We start from the raw sequence: 14447 nt of genomic DNA, 5'->3' as shown, positions 1-14447 counted from the left end.
ACTAGTAGGTGATATGTTCTTTGAAACTCAACATCATGCACAAACATGTTCTGCTTACAAAACGGGGGAAGAAATGAGCACTTTGTTGGAGAACCATTGTTAAGATTCAAAAGAGTCAGCAGCACAAACGGTACTCTGGAACCTGCCATTGTTATTGTTGATGTTTTCTTCTTCTGTGGGTTTTAAACTAGTCGGCAGCCGTTATGCAACGTCTGTGCATTAATATTTACTGATTTCAGTCATACTGTACATGAGCAAGGACATAAGAAAGATTCAATTTTTCCGTCTACATTCCAACAGAGACCGGAACGTTGTCAAATCAATACACTCTGGAAGCTGTTTTCATCAGAAAACGTTTTTGTGTAAACCGGGCCTAAATGTGCTCCAGGCATTACTGCTAAAATCACCAGGTGATAATGACTCTAGAAGGCTCATTAGCAGTGAAAAACCAAAGTGATTCTTTGCAGAGTTCACCAATTAAGAACCAGCTCCACCGCCAGTTATGGAATCAATTTGGTGGAAGCAGCTAATATAAAATGTCAAACTCAGTTTGAAATGTCAAATCCCTTTGTGATTGATATAAAAACTGCTCTCTCACACATTGATCCTTCATGGTTGACAATGTGTGCTCTTATGTCTTCCTACATTCCAATTTTTAAAGATAAATCTAAATCGGCAAATCAAAGTCTTACCAAATCCACAGATCAGGAGTCAGCAGCTACATTCTGATCAGTGCATCTCTAAAGCTTCAGAATACATTCAGAACATTGACCCCTTCCATAAAACACCCTCTCAAATCCTTCAGCTTTACCTAAGAACTGCCACCAACCATCACGCATTGCACTTTATACATAGCTGCAGACTGGTTGGCAGCATGCAAATATTTACTAGAGGACTAGATGATGACTGGTTAAGTTATTAAATGGCTTTAAACCCCCATCTGTTACACATTTCAGACTCTTGTTTTGAATAATTGCAAAGTATGCACCTATGAACAAATTTATTACATTATATGTTTATTCATACAGAGTGTAGGCGATGTTCGAGGTAGAAGCTGATTGTCAGAAAGCAACGCACAAAAAAACAAACTTAGTGCATTTTTACATCAATATTGGACTCTGTATTCTTTATCTGTACTGCTAACTTTAGCATGAAGGGGAGAGTCATTAAACATATGGTGTCGAAGGCTTTAGTGTGTACCCCAGTGATAGACGATTTTCTACAAATATCTGGCAACTTAAACTTCCCCTGGACACCAGTCAGAAAACAGAGTTGGAAATCAACATCCAATGAAACCCAAGCTTAAAATGACTGTTTTGGTGTCTCAAAAGTACCTTATTTCTGAAGTAGACTTCAATAGGCAAGATGAATCCAGCATATCCAGACTCCTCCACTTTGTATGGAGGATCCTTGCATACTGAAATGAAAGAAAGGTTTGTTGGAGACGTTTAACATTTAAAACAAGGATGTCAACAAATCAAATAGTGGGCTTTATTTTCATTTTTGATGGAAAATACTAAGCAGAGTTTTCCCAAAAACTGCTGGTGTTAGAGCATCTGTATTCTTAGGGTATTCTTTCATTTCCCTTTGGGATTAATAAAGTATTTTTGAATTGAATTGAATTCTTAGTGTGACAAAAATTAACAGAGATAATGCACATTAAAACAAACACAAAGCACCACATTAATAGAAACAAAATGTTGATTTAAACAAATAAAAAGCTGACAAATTCTACAAAATGACCTGAAAAACTAATATTTGGTCTTCAACAGAAAGCTACAGAAAACAGTAATGTTTTCCATCCTGATTTAAGGAGTCAACACTTTCGGGTTTTCAGAGTTTGTTCCAGAGATGAGGAAAATGGAAACCAAATGCTGTCTCCTCTTGTTTAGTTCTTGTCCTGGAAACACTGAGGTCTCTGATGACCCAAGGGATTTTCATGGTCCATATAGGAACAGCAACTCCAGATCCAAAGACCCTTTAGTGCTCAATCATCAACAGGATTTTAAAATCGGAATCAGCTTTATTGCCAAGTTCGTACATACAGGTCCTTCTCAAAAAATTAGCATATTGTGATAAAGTTCATTATTTTCCATAATGTCATGATGAAAATTTAACATTCATATATTTTAGATTCATTGCACACTAACTGAAATATTTCAGGTATTTTATTGTCTTAGTACGGATGATTTTGGCATACAGCTCATGAAAACCCAAAATTCCTATCTCACAAAATTAGCATATCATTAAAAGGGTCTCTAAACGAGCTATGAACCTAATCATCTGAATCAATGAGTTAACTCTAAACACCTGCAAAAGATTCCTGAGGCCTTTAAAACTCCCAGCCTGGTTCATCACTCAAAACCCCAATCATGGGTAAGACTGCCGACCTGACTGCTGTCCAGAAGGCCACTATTGACACCCTCAAGCAAGAGGGTAAGACACAGAAAGAAATTTCTGAACGGATAGGCTGTTCCCAGAGTGCTGTATCAAGGCACCTCAGTGGGAAGTCTGTGGGAAGGAAAAAGTGTGGCAGAAAACGCTGCACAACGAGAAGAGGTGACCGGACCCTGAGGAAGATTGTGGAGAAGGGCCGATTCCAGACCTTGGGGGACCTGCGGAAGCAGTGGACTGAGTCTGGAGTAGAAACATCCACAGCCACCGTGCACAGGCGTGTGCAGGAAATGGGCTACAGGTGCCACATTCCCCAGACCTGGGCTACAGAGAAGCAGCACTGGACTGTTGCTCAGTGGTCCAAAGTACTTTTTTCAGATGAAAGCAAATTCTGCATGTCATTCGGAAATCAAGGTGCCAGAGTCTGGAGAGAAGGAAATGCCAAAATGCCAGAAGTCCAGTGTCAAGTACCCACAGTCAGTGATGGTCTGGGGTGCCGTGTCAGCTGCTGGTGTTGGTCCACTGTGTTTTATCAAGGGCAGGGTCAATGCAGCTAGCTATCAGGAGATTTTGGAGCACTTCATGCTTCCATCTGCTGAAAAGCTTTATGGAGATGAAGATTTCATTTTTCAGCACGACCTGGCACCTGCTCACAGTGCCAAAACCACTGGTAAATGGTTTACTGACCATGGTATCACTGTGCTCAATTGGCCTGCCAACTCTCCTGACCTGAACCCCATAGAGAATCTGTGGGATATTGTGAAGAGAACGTTGAGAGACTCAAGACCCAACACTCTGGATGAGCTAAAGGCCGCTATCGAAGCATCCTGGGCCTCCATAAGACCTCAGCAGTGCCACAGGCTGATTGCCTCCATGCCACGCCGCATTGAAGCAGTCATTTCTGCAAAAGGATTCCTGACCAAGTATTGAGTGCATAACTGTACATGATTATTTGAAGGTTGACGTTTTTTGTATTAAAAACACTTTTCTTTTATTGGTCAGATGAAATATGCTAATTTTGTGAGATAGGAATTTTGGGTTTTCATGAGCTGTATGCCAAAATCATCCGTATTAAGACAATAAAAGACCTGAAATATTTCAGTTAGTGTGCAATGAATCTAAAATATATGAATGTTAAATTTTCATCATGACAATATGGAAAATAATGAACTTTATCACAATATGCTAATTTTTTGAGATGGACCTGTACAAACAAGGAAATTGACTGCGGTACACTTTGCTCTCTGGTTTTTGTTTTTTGCATTAAAGAATATACATATATACAATATACAAATATTCACAAATATAAATAAAAAGGTGAACTTGTAACATCTGTATGCTGTTGTTTGGTACTCCATTAAATGTTCATCAGAGAAACAGCCTGGGGAAGAAACTGTCTCTGTGGCGGCTGGTTTTAGCGAACAGTGCTCTGTAGCGGCGTCCTGAAGGTAAAACTCTAAACAGTTTATGTGCAGGGTGTGCCGGGTCTGCAGAGATTTTTGCAGCTCTTTTCCTGACCCTAGACCTGTATAAGTCCTGGATGGAGGGAAGGTCAGCCCTGATTATTCTCTCTGCAGACCTAATTATTTGTTGCAGATTGGACCTGTCCTGTTTGGTGGATGAGCCAAACCACACTGAGATGGATGAAGACAGGACAGACTGAATGATGGCAGTGTAGTAGATGACCAGCAGCTCCTGTGGAAGGTTGGACTTCTTGAGTTGCCTCAGGAAGTACAATCTCTGCTGGCCCTGAAGTGGTCCACAGCCAACACGGTGTCGTTGAGGATGGTGAGGGGGGTGTATGGGGGTCGTGTTCTCCAAAAGTCCACCACCATTTCCATAGTCTTGAGCGGGTTGAGTTCAAGGTAGTTCTGACCACACCAGTGTACCAGCCGATCCACCTCCTATCTGTATGCAGACTCATCACCGTCCTGGGTCAGACCAATGACAGTGGTGTCGTCTGCAAACTTTAAGAGTCTCATGGATGAGTCCGCTGAGGTGCAGTCATTTGTGTACAGGGAGAAGAGGAGTGGGGATAGAATACACCCCTGGGGGGCACCAGTACTTATTGATCTGGTGCGGGAAAAGATGCTCCCCAGTCTCACCTGCTGCTGTCGGCCCTTCAGGAAGCTGTTGATCCACTGACAAGTGGAGGCTGGGACGTTGAGCAGGGTGAGCTTCTGGTGGAGGATGTCTGGTATGTTGGTGTTGAAGGCCGAGCTGAAGTCTACAAACAGGATCCTGGCGTACGTCCCTGGATGGTCGAGGTGTTGCAGGATGAAGTGTAGACCTAAGTTGACAGCATCATCTGCCGACCTGTTTGCTCGGTAAGCAAACTGCAGAGGGTCCAGCAGGGGGCCTGTGATGTCTTTCAGGTGCTTCAACACCAGCCACTCAAAGGATTTCATGACCACACAGACGTCAGGGCAACAGGCATGTAGTCATTTAATCCTAGGATGTCTGTTTGTCTATCCTTTTGACAAACAGAGAGCCAGTAAAAAGATGTATGGACTAGTGATTGTTTTATTAATTTAACAGGTGCTGATTGGGTCTCTGACAGTGGCATTTTGGGTGGGTTGCAGATGTGTTATTTTTTTACAGACAGCTGTAAATACACCATTATACTATTCTAACCTATTGGAAATGTTTTCCTCTCTTTGGTTTTGACATGAAACCCTTTGTTCTGCCAATGTTTTTAAGGTGGCAGTAGGCTGATTTGTTGACACTATTTGGTTGTGAAGGTTCAGGTCTGAGTCACAAAGGTTTCTTGCATGCTCTGCGGTCTTTAGCCTAGAGTCTAGCTCAGGGCTGATTTGCAAGAAGTGAGACCAACAGTTGACGTATGTGCAGACATCATCAACAATCAAACGATTATACTAATACCTTAGATTGATCAGGACATTCCTAGCGGTTGTATTTTTGTAGATGTGACCACTAGGTGTCCAGCTGGATGGTTCTCTTGTTGTACAATGAGGTAGCCTCAGATCTACTTTACTTCAGACTCACTAAACCTAGAAGTTATAGTGTTTGATTTTAGCTCTGAGAATGGACTGTTTCTGACTGGACGGTTCTGTTTTATAACTTTCCATCCAATATCAATTTTCGTTGTCCGAAGAGCTAACCCCTCCCTCCTACTTCCCCATGTCTAAAGGGATTGCTCAATCCAGCTCTCCATCTAACGGGTCCGGACTTCCCTAAACCCGAAAGATCTTATTAAGCAGGTTTACTGAAAGTTCTGTTTAAGCTGGTGTTGGGAAATGACTTGCCTAGCCTCTGACAGCCTTCATCCAAAAGTCTCGCCTGTCTTCAACTGGAGGTCCGGGAGACCGAGTAGCCTCTCACAGTCATCCACACCCTCGACAGTCACTTTTGTTCATGGCTGCTCATTCCCTAATTTACAACTGGCTCTTGTTATATGGGCTAGATTAATTTTAGTGGCTCGGCACGAGCCCCAAGGGCGCTGTTTTAACAAACTTGGCTAAGGCAACCTATAAAAACCTCCTAAAATATCTTAGAACCAGGCAACAAGACTTTTTACCACCAATGAAAAACCAACAATACGGTGACTCAAATAATTGAATGTCCACGATTTAACTAGAATTTTATATGCTTTCTTTAATTAGCAACGCTTTTGCAGGGGTCAGTAACAGCTTAAATTTGGCAACACGAAATAATTTCAATAATAGAAATGAATCAATCAACTCAACCTGTCTTTCCCTGATGCTGAAACTAGTGGGTTTGGAGAGGCTTTGAAGATGGAGGTTCATCCGTGCACCTGATGGAGAAAAATTATTCTGGTAACAAGTGGTTTCTTGAAGGGAATACGACTTAATCTTCAGTTTTCTTCCTTTAAGTGACAGGCACTGATGCTCCAGGCTTTGATGGTTAAATAGGATCTTTGTTGTCATATGTCTCTGAAGACAGTAGTTTCCAGAGGCTGAAGAGTTGAAGGAAACCCGGAGACATAAATGAAGTTGATTCAGGACTTCCAGAAGCCTGAAACTTAGAGCAATCAGCTGTTCACCGATCAAGTTCACTTCAGTTGTCTGGACAAAAAGGCTTTAGATGAAATCCGATTCTTAATTTTGAGGCACAGTCCTTTCTGGGCACACGGGTTGATCCTCTTTTTTAATGCAGTCGATCAGTGGGGCTGTGTCTCTGTTCCTTTTCCATCCAAACTTATTTTCTCTGTCCGATCTTGTTCGGTGGTCTTCTGCGAGGAAACAACCCTGTTTCTGCTCTCAGCATTGTTTTTATAGCGCTTGATGCCTTCACCGGTCAGGCCCTTATTAGGCTTCTTAGTTATTGCGCAACCTATGCAGCTCAGCTTCGTGATTATTGCTCAATACTTTAGTCATGGTCATCGTGACCTACTGATGCTGTTTCTCAGCCTTGGAGATGCCAATAATAGCCACGCTGGTCTGTAGTCGCATCCTCCCTTCCTCCCGTCGCTGTCAGCATGCAGCTGGCTCTCGTCACTCCTTGTCATCCTACAGTTTTTTCCCTAATCTGCTCAGTTTTAAACTTTATACATTATTACACATTCCACTCTTCAGCTTTCACTTTAAAACACAGTTGTAAAACCATCACTTCATTCTTTTTATTCATGCTTTACAAATGATTAATGTTATATTTCTTTCATATATAGCTGATTGAGAATGTCAAACCTTAATGTTTTTCCTCTAATTCTCAGTTCTTAACCACATTTCAATCATAATTCTTTAACTTGTTAATCAAAGATTACTAATTTTATCCAATACACGTTAAAGAATGTAAAATCATCATACATCATTTCTTTGGATATATTTGTTTATATTTTTGCAAAAGATAAGACAGATAACATGTGGCAGATAATACGTGGCTCCACACAGGCCTCTCCAGTCTCTCAGCTCCAAAATATGAGAACATGCTTATTTCACTCCCCACTGCTTCAACTGTGTGTTTTAATAATTATTGCATGGATTACATATAAGGATATAAGGATATTTATTGTAACTTTTATGGAGTTAACAGTGAGCAGTTACTAAATGTTGCATGGATTACATGGAAAGATCTCACCTTATTTTGACACAATATATCTCAATAAGCCAATAAACCTTAGTAAATCAGAACTTCTCCTTATACATGTCAATGTTGCTTTGGTCTCATGTATTATGTAAATGACACAAAGCCACTTAACCTGGCACTCTTTTCTCAAGAGATCTCATTAACTTCCTTTCCCACAGCTTGCCCTGAAGTAGAAATACAAAAAAAGTAATGGCTTAGATTAGAAGTAGATTCTTTAAAGCTGATGACAAGGTCAAGGTTTCCCTGGTGTACACCGGTGGGACTTAAAAGACAAACAAACTCCGACAGAGCTCAGGTGTTTCCCCCTGGAGGAGTGTGTTTGTCAGAATCCATCCCTACAGACTCTGTAGAAAAAGCACCAATTAAACATGTTGCTGTGGAAACCTGACATCGCTTCCTGAGAGAAACAATGAAGCACGTTTGAGCTTTGGCTCACATTTAGATTATTTTCTTTCCACATTAATCACAAATCTAACAGAGAACCACAGGATCAAACATCGGATCCCAACAGCAAGGAACAATCTTACTCCTTCAGAGAGGGTGCCACCAAAATCTACTACAGTAAATTTCATTCAAACGTTCTTCACATCAGGATCTACAAATAATCATTGCTGTGGGTAGAACTGGTCAGCAGAGACAAAACAAAACCATCAGTACTGTGGAGAAAATAACTTGGGTTTCATGCTTGATTTCTTACCCAGACCTTGTGTTAGGAGTAGATGTGTCGAGTTTAAAGTTTACCTGTCAGGGAAGGTCGGTTTTAGTCTCCAGCACATTCTGGTAAGAGTCATGTACCCCCTAGGGATGATTTTATTTTCCATAAGAATTCTGATTCATTATTACAATGATAAACTCGTGATACGTGAACTACATGATGTTTGCAAACCGCAAAAACTAAACTACCTGTTGAGATTGTTACTTATACTTTTTATTCCATTGTTTGTTCAAGATCAGAAAATATATTTAAAAATGTGATTAAATGCAATTGTTAAGTTTTTTTTTTTTTAGATATAAATTTGCACTATTGAATATAAAAAGTGTCCAGAAGTAGCCTAATTTAAAGTTGTTCCTTCAGTTGTTTTTTGCAGGTGTTTGTATGGCTCTGACTGCAGAGACTAGCTTTCACATCTATACAATCTGTTGGCAAAAGAAAGTGTAATATTATTCAGTACTTTGTATCATTATTTCCAGTTCACAATAAATATCAAAAAATCTATTGTAATAAACTATTAAGTCCATATCACCCATCTCTAGTACCCACAAATTAATCTTTCCTGTTTAAACCTTTTCAAATTTAAATTATTTACTAACCAGTTCAAAGTGAAACTGTACTTCCATTCCTAACGTAGTCCGAACCGGAGCAGAGAATTAAGGTTTTGCTACATGAAGATGGGATTATGGCTGACAATTTAACCAAACCTAATAACAGTAATGCACCACTTTGGCAGTTTAATAATCTGGGCTTTCCAGATGTTCTCAACTAGCCTGTGTGAGTTTAATAGAAAATGTCAACTCAAATGTAAATAATGTCAAGGCTACTGAAAGAGCTCTTGCTTCCATTAACTAATGTAACCTCTTGGCTTTTCATCCAATTGATAGTACTTGTGTCTCAGTGCTTTTCTGTTTAGGAGTTTCCTTCATCAAGACAAGAATAGCTCAGTTTCGGGGACCTCCTCGCTGCAAATGGCAGCCTAGGTGAAGAGCTGCCTTTAGAAAAATAATCTATTCACCCTGCAAAATAATCAAATTTCCATCGCTCCTAAAAGTAAAACAAGATAGAGTTGGGGTAAAAATGGGGAAAAGGGATACAAAACAAAAGACTGCTATTGAAGAACATGCAAATGAAGAAAACGCAACAAACCAGGCGGTACAGGAGCACGAGATGGAAGTTAATGCTAACCATTGCCAGCAAGCAAATCTAGCGATGGTGCTGCACGAACTACAGAATCTTCACAAGGAGAGAAATCAGCAACTAAGTGACATAAAGTTAAACATAAATACAAGCAATATGTAAATAACTGAAGTAAAAACTTGAATAAACACAATTGAAGACTGGCTTCAGAATGTGGAGCAAGTGTTGAGTAAAATAATACAAGTTAATAAAAGTAAGAAAGTAAACTGCTTGACCAAGAAAGTGGACCTGGGATAATTTGAGGCAGTATGATGTTGGATATTCCCCATACTACAGGCCTCAAAATCCAGAGAGCACACAGAGCGTTGGCCAAATTCCCTCTAAGAACTTAGCCCGCTTCACAACAAAAGCAGATTCTGGGCAAAGCCTGGACAAAGAAAACGGTCTTCATGAATGGGAGACAAATATACTTTGACTACGATTACCCTTCAACCATCTTACGGAAGTGCCGAGACTACGCCGAAGCCAAATGTGTGGTGAAATGACAACATCAGGTTTCATATTCTGTACCCTGCCAAGCTACGTGTGTTCTATGAGGACGATACCCGGCTGTATGAAACAGCGAAGGAAGCAACAATGGACATGAACATCAGAGGGCTGGAAGTTACCAAGATAACAGCAATAAGGGCCTGGTGGAGCAACTGTCCCAATCACATGGAAAATAGTGGGAGCACAACAAGAGATGGTAGAGAACCGAGAAAAGAACATCTGAGAAAAGCACAATATTTGGTAAAGAGTAAGATGAACATTTCATGTTTCACCTTCCCATCTACAAAAACGTAAAAAAATAAATAGAGGGTGACCATCAAGACTGTTTAGTTTTTCTGAGATGGACTTGAAGTTTAGCCATAGGAGCCACCTGTCCAGAGTGAGGAGAAGCTTTCCCCTACTGTTTTATACCAACTTATTCAGGGTCTACGTTCACAGAAGACCCCCGACCCCAACCATGGATTCATTCTTTTTTCTCATTATTAGTTTTTTTATTGGTATTAGTTTTTGTTATATATTTTTTTAAATGTCACTTTGAAAAAAAGTGTGAGCTAAAAGGATAAAGGCAGAACAATTATATTAGTTAGCGGTAGATGGATATTTCGTCACTAATGAATATATATCTAGACCCTGGAAGCAATTTTAGTATTTTTGTTTAAGATCCTAGCTGGATAACTCAACAAAAGAAAATCTGAATCTAATTCTTTACATAAGAAGGTCAGCACTCCTGGAAGAGTTTGAGCTGATTTAAATATGGAGATACCAACTCCCTAACAGGAGAGACAATACTCACTATTTACCTCCACCTATATCTATACAAGAATAGACTAAGTTTTGACATTTGGAAATGACAAGAATATATACAAGCCAGATGTGCAAAATTGAGGTAACATGAAACTGACTATGCACCAGTACATTTATAGCTGGACTTAATTGTTGCCCGAAAATAACGACATGGAAATTAAATTCAAACCTACTTAAAGATGCCAACTGTAAGAAACAAATCAAAAAAGAGATGCAAGACATTCTAGAAATTAATGATAACAGCAAGGTGTCACCTCCTATTCTCTGGGACACACTTCAAGCTGTCTGAAGGGGAATTATTAAGCTAATAGCATCCTATATAAATACAGAAAGAGAGGGCTTCAAAACAGGCTACAAGACATGGAAAAGACGCATAAATACAATTTCTCACAAAGTAATCTGGAAAAAATTGAATAACTTAGACAAGAAATCAATGATTTAGACACAGGAAATTAAGAAAAATATGTTTTTAAAACAAAGATATTGTGAAAAGTGAATCAAAGTCTATGAAGATACTGTCATGGAAACTTAAAAAGAAAAAAGATGAAAGTACAATTATTAAAATCAGACATCTACCAATGAGACTGATGAAAAATAAGCTGCAGAACATCAATGAAGCCTTTGAGGTGTTTTATAAAACATTATACTCATGAGAATGAAATGAACAACTTATCGAACTCTTAAGATCTACCAGCCCTGGAAGAAAAACAGAATAAGAAAATGATAGCAGAAATAACAGAAGTGAAGCTCACAAAATCAATCCGTAGACTTAAAATAAAAAAATTGCCAGGACCAGATGGTTTTACAGCTGTATGGTACAAAGAATTTAAAAACAAATTAATTGCTGTAATACTACCAACACTTAGATGGGCCCTTAAAAAAAGCACAAACACCCCAACCTGGAAAGAGGCAGTAATCTCTGCCATAAGAAAGACGAAAAAGACAGAGCTGAATGTGGTTCATCGCAACCAATATGAGGTCTGACAATATTCTTTATATTATAGAGCATATACAAAACAACAAAACTAGAGCAGTACCTTTAAGTGCTGATGCTGAAGATAAATATTTGACACTGACGTTGATTCTACTGTGGGAATCAAGGTAGAAAGTAGCAAGCAAGAAAACACTGGCCAAAAGAGGTTTAACACAGGAGAAGCTAACCGTGATTGCTTGGATGGATGTAATGACAGACATTTATAAAGATGAAGATATCAGCTGTAGTAAATTACAAATTGGATTTGTTTGACCCATTCTGGAAAAAATGGGTTTGATATATGAAATCGCAGAGGCCTAATTTATCTTTACAGTAAGAGTAATATAAGTTTATGGTCACCCCAAAATGTTTTGTTGCACCACAGAAGGAAAAGTTGAAGAGGTAGATCAGTTCGTTAGAATTCCAACAGACACCTCTCAACACTTTCTTTAATTCATGTTACTGGGCTGGTAGCGGGTCATGACGACATAAAAGCCACCAGAACTTTAAAATGAAGTTGTTATAATAAGTATACAAGTATAGCCATGTCAAACTGTAGCAAAACTTAGCTCACCACAGAGCACCATTGTTCGAACACAAGTGTGATCCCTGCTTACTGATAATGAGTGGTGGGCACAGTTCCGCTAACAGCTAATAGAGGAAAGAAATTCTTGTTTGATTACCAAACAAAATTTGTTTTTAGTTGTTTTTCTAGGAACCATTATATGAGGAAATACTTCACCATAAACATCATTTTGATTTTTCTAAAATAACATTCAGAAGAAACTATTGAAATGATATAAATAAGAAATGTACATTTTTATAGTTATTAAGTTGCAGGGTGTAGGAAAGTGACTGTGGCAGAACTTCCTGAAACCACAGGATAAATGCATTAAATGAGAAGAAGTCAGACCAGCATTTTGGCTGGGCTTCACTGGTTCAGGTTGAAAAGTTTAGATCTTTGGAAGGAGCATCTGAGGGGCAAACATTCACAAAGCAGCTACTGACCTGTAAAAAAAAGATAAGCCAATAGTCAAATAAGCTTCCAGAAACTAACTGGCCTGTGGTGTTTATTAACACAGCCTTTGGTATTAGCTGGTATGCCAGTTACAGAACATATTTGCCCTCTCTACAGGTCCTTCTCAAAATATTAGCATATTGTGATAAAGTTCATTATTTTCCATAATGTAATGATGAAAATTTAACATTCATATATTTTAGATTCATTGCACACTAACTGAAATATTTCAGGTCTTTTATTGTCTTAATACGGATAATTGTGGCATACAGCTCATGAAAACCCAAAATTCCTATCTCACAAAATTAGCATATCATTAAAAGGGTCTCTAAACGAGCTATGAACCTAATCATCTGAATCAACGAGTTAACTCTAAACACCTGCAAAAGATTCCTGAGGCTTTTAAAACTCCCAGCCTGGTTCATCACTCAAAACACCAATCATGGGTAAGACTGCCGACCTGACTGCTGTCCAGAAGGCCACTATTGACACCCTCAAGCAAGAGGGTAAGACACAGAAAGAAATTTCTGAACGAATAGGCTGTTCCCAGAGTGCTGTATCAAGGCACCTCAGTGGGAAGTCTGTGGGAAGGAAAAAGTGTGGCAGAAAACGCTGCACAACGAGAAGAGGTGACCGGACCCTGAGGAAGATTGTGGAGAAGGGCCGATTCCAGACCTTGGGGGACCTGTGGAAGCAGTGGACTGAGTCTGGAGTAGAAACATCCACAGCCACCGTGCACAGGCGTGTGCAGGAAATGGGCTACAGGCAGGTGCCACATTCCCCAGACCTGGGCTACAGAGAAGCAGCACTGGACTGTTGCTCAGTGGTCCAAAGTACTTTTTTCAGATGAAAGCAAATTCTGCATGTCATTCGGAAATCAAGGTGCCAGAGTCTGGAGGAAGACTGGGTAGAAGGAAATGACAAAATGCCAGACGTCCAGTGTCAAGTACCCACAGTCAGTGATGGTCTGGGGTGCCGTGTCAACTGCTGGTGTTGGTCCACTGTGTTTTATCGAGGGCAGGGTCAATGCAGCTATCTATCAGGAGATTTTGGAGCACTTCATGCTTCCATCTGCTGAAAAGCTTTATGGAGATAAAGATTTCATTTTTCAGCACGACCTGGCACCTGCTCACAGTGTCAAAACCACTGGTAAATGGTTTACTGGCCATGGTATCACTGTGCTCAATTGGCCTGCCAACTCTCCTGACCTGAACCCCATAGAGAATCTGTGGGATATTGTGAAGAGAACGTTGAGAGACTCAAGACCCAACACTCTGGATGAGCTAAAGGCCGCTATCGAAGCATCCTGGGCCTCCATAAGACCTCAGCAGTGCCACAGGCTGATTGCCTCCATGCCACGCCGCATTGAAGCAGTCATTTCTGCCAAAGGATTCCCGATCAAGTATTGAGTGCATAACTGTACATGATTATTTGAAGGTTGACGTTTTTTGTATTAAAAACACTTTTCTTTTATTGGTCGGCTGAAATATGCTAATTTTGTGAGATAGGAATTTTGGGTTTTCATGAGCTGTATGCCAAAATCATCCGTATTAAGACAATATAAGACCTGAAATATTTCAGTTAGTGTGCAATGAATCTAAAATATATGAATGTTAAATTTTCATCATTACATTATGGAAAATAATGAACTTTATCACAATATGCTAATATTTTGAGAAGGACCTGTACACAGACTGTTTTGTGATGAGGCCAAGCTCAGCAACAAGCTGATTGTAAATCGAAAACCCTGGAAATATTACAGGTCCTTCTCAAAATATTAGCATATTGTG

At 39.7% G+C, this 14447-nt stretch overlaps 1 protein-coding gene across 4 annotated transcripts in view; it reads right to left on the bottom strand.

Annotated features, from left to right (window-relative positions):
* The window catches only part of mllt3 (MLLT3 super elongation complex subunit), an 84825-nt gene that overhangs the window by 45876 nt on the left and 24502 nt on the right, over window positions 1-14447 (bottom strand). For all 4 annotated transcript variants that reach the window (XM_047386548.1, XM_047386547.1, XM_047386545.1 and 1 more), the window contains exon 3: window positions 1335-1417. In XM_047386548.1, the coding sequence (XP_047242504.1) occupies window positions 1335-1417 (83 nt within the window). The remainder of the gene's footprint in view (window positions 1-1334; window positions 1418-14447) is intronic.

Source organism: Girardinichthys multiradiatus, chromosome 14 (assembly GCF_021462225.1).
Source record: "Girardinichthys multiradiatus isolate DD_20200921_A chromosome 14, DD_fGirMul_XY1, whole genome shotgun sequence".
NCBI classification, from domain to species: Eukaryota; Metazoa; Chordata; class Actinopteri; order Cyprinodontiformes; family Goodeidae; genus Girardinichthys; species Girardinichthys multiradiatus.
Note: the sequence above shows the minus strand (reverse complement) of the source record. Positions and strands in the feature narration are given on the sequence as shown.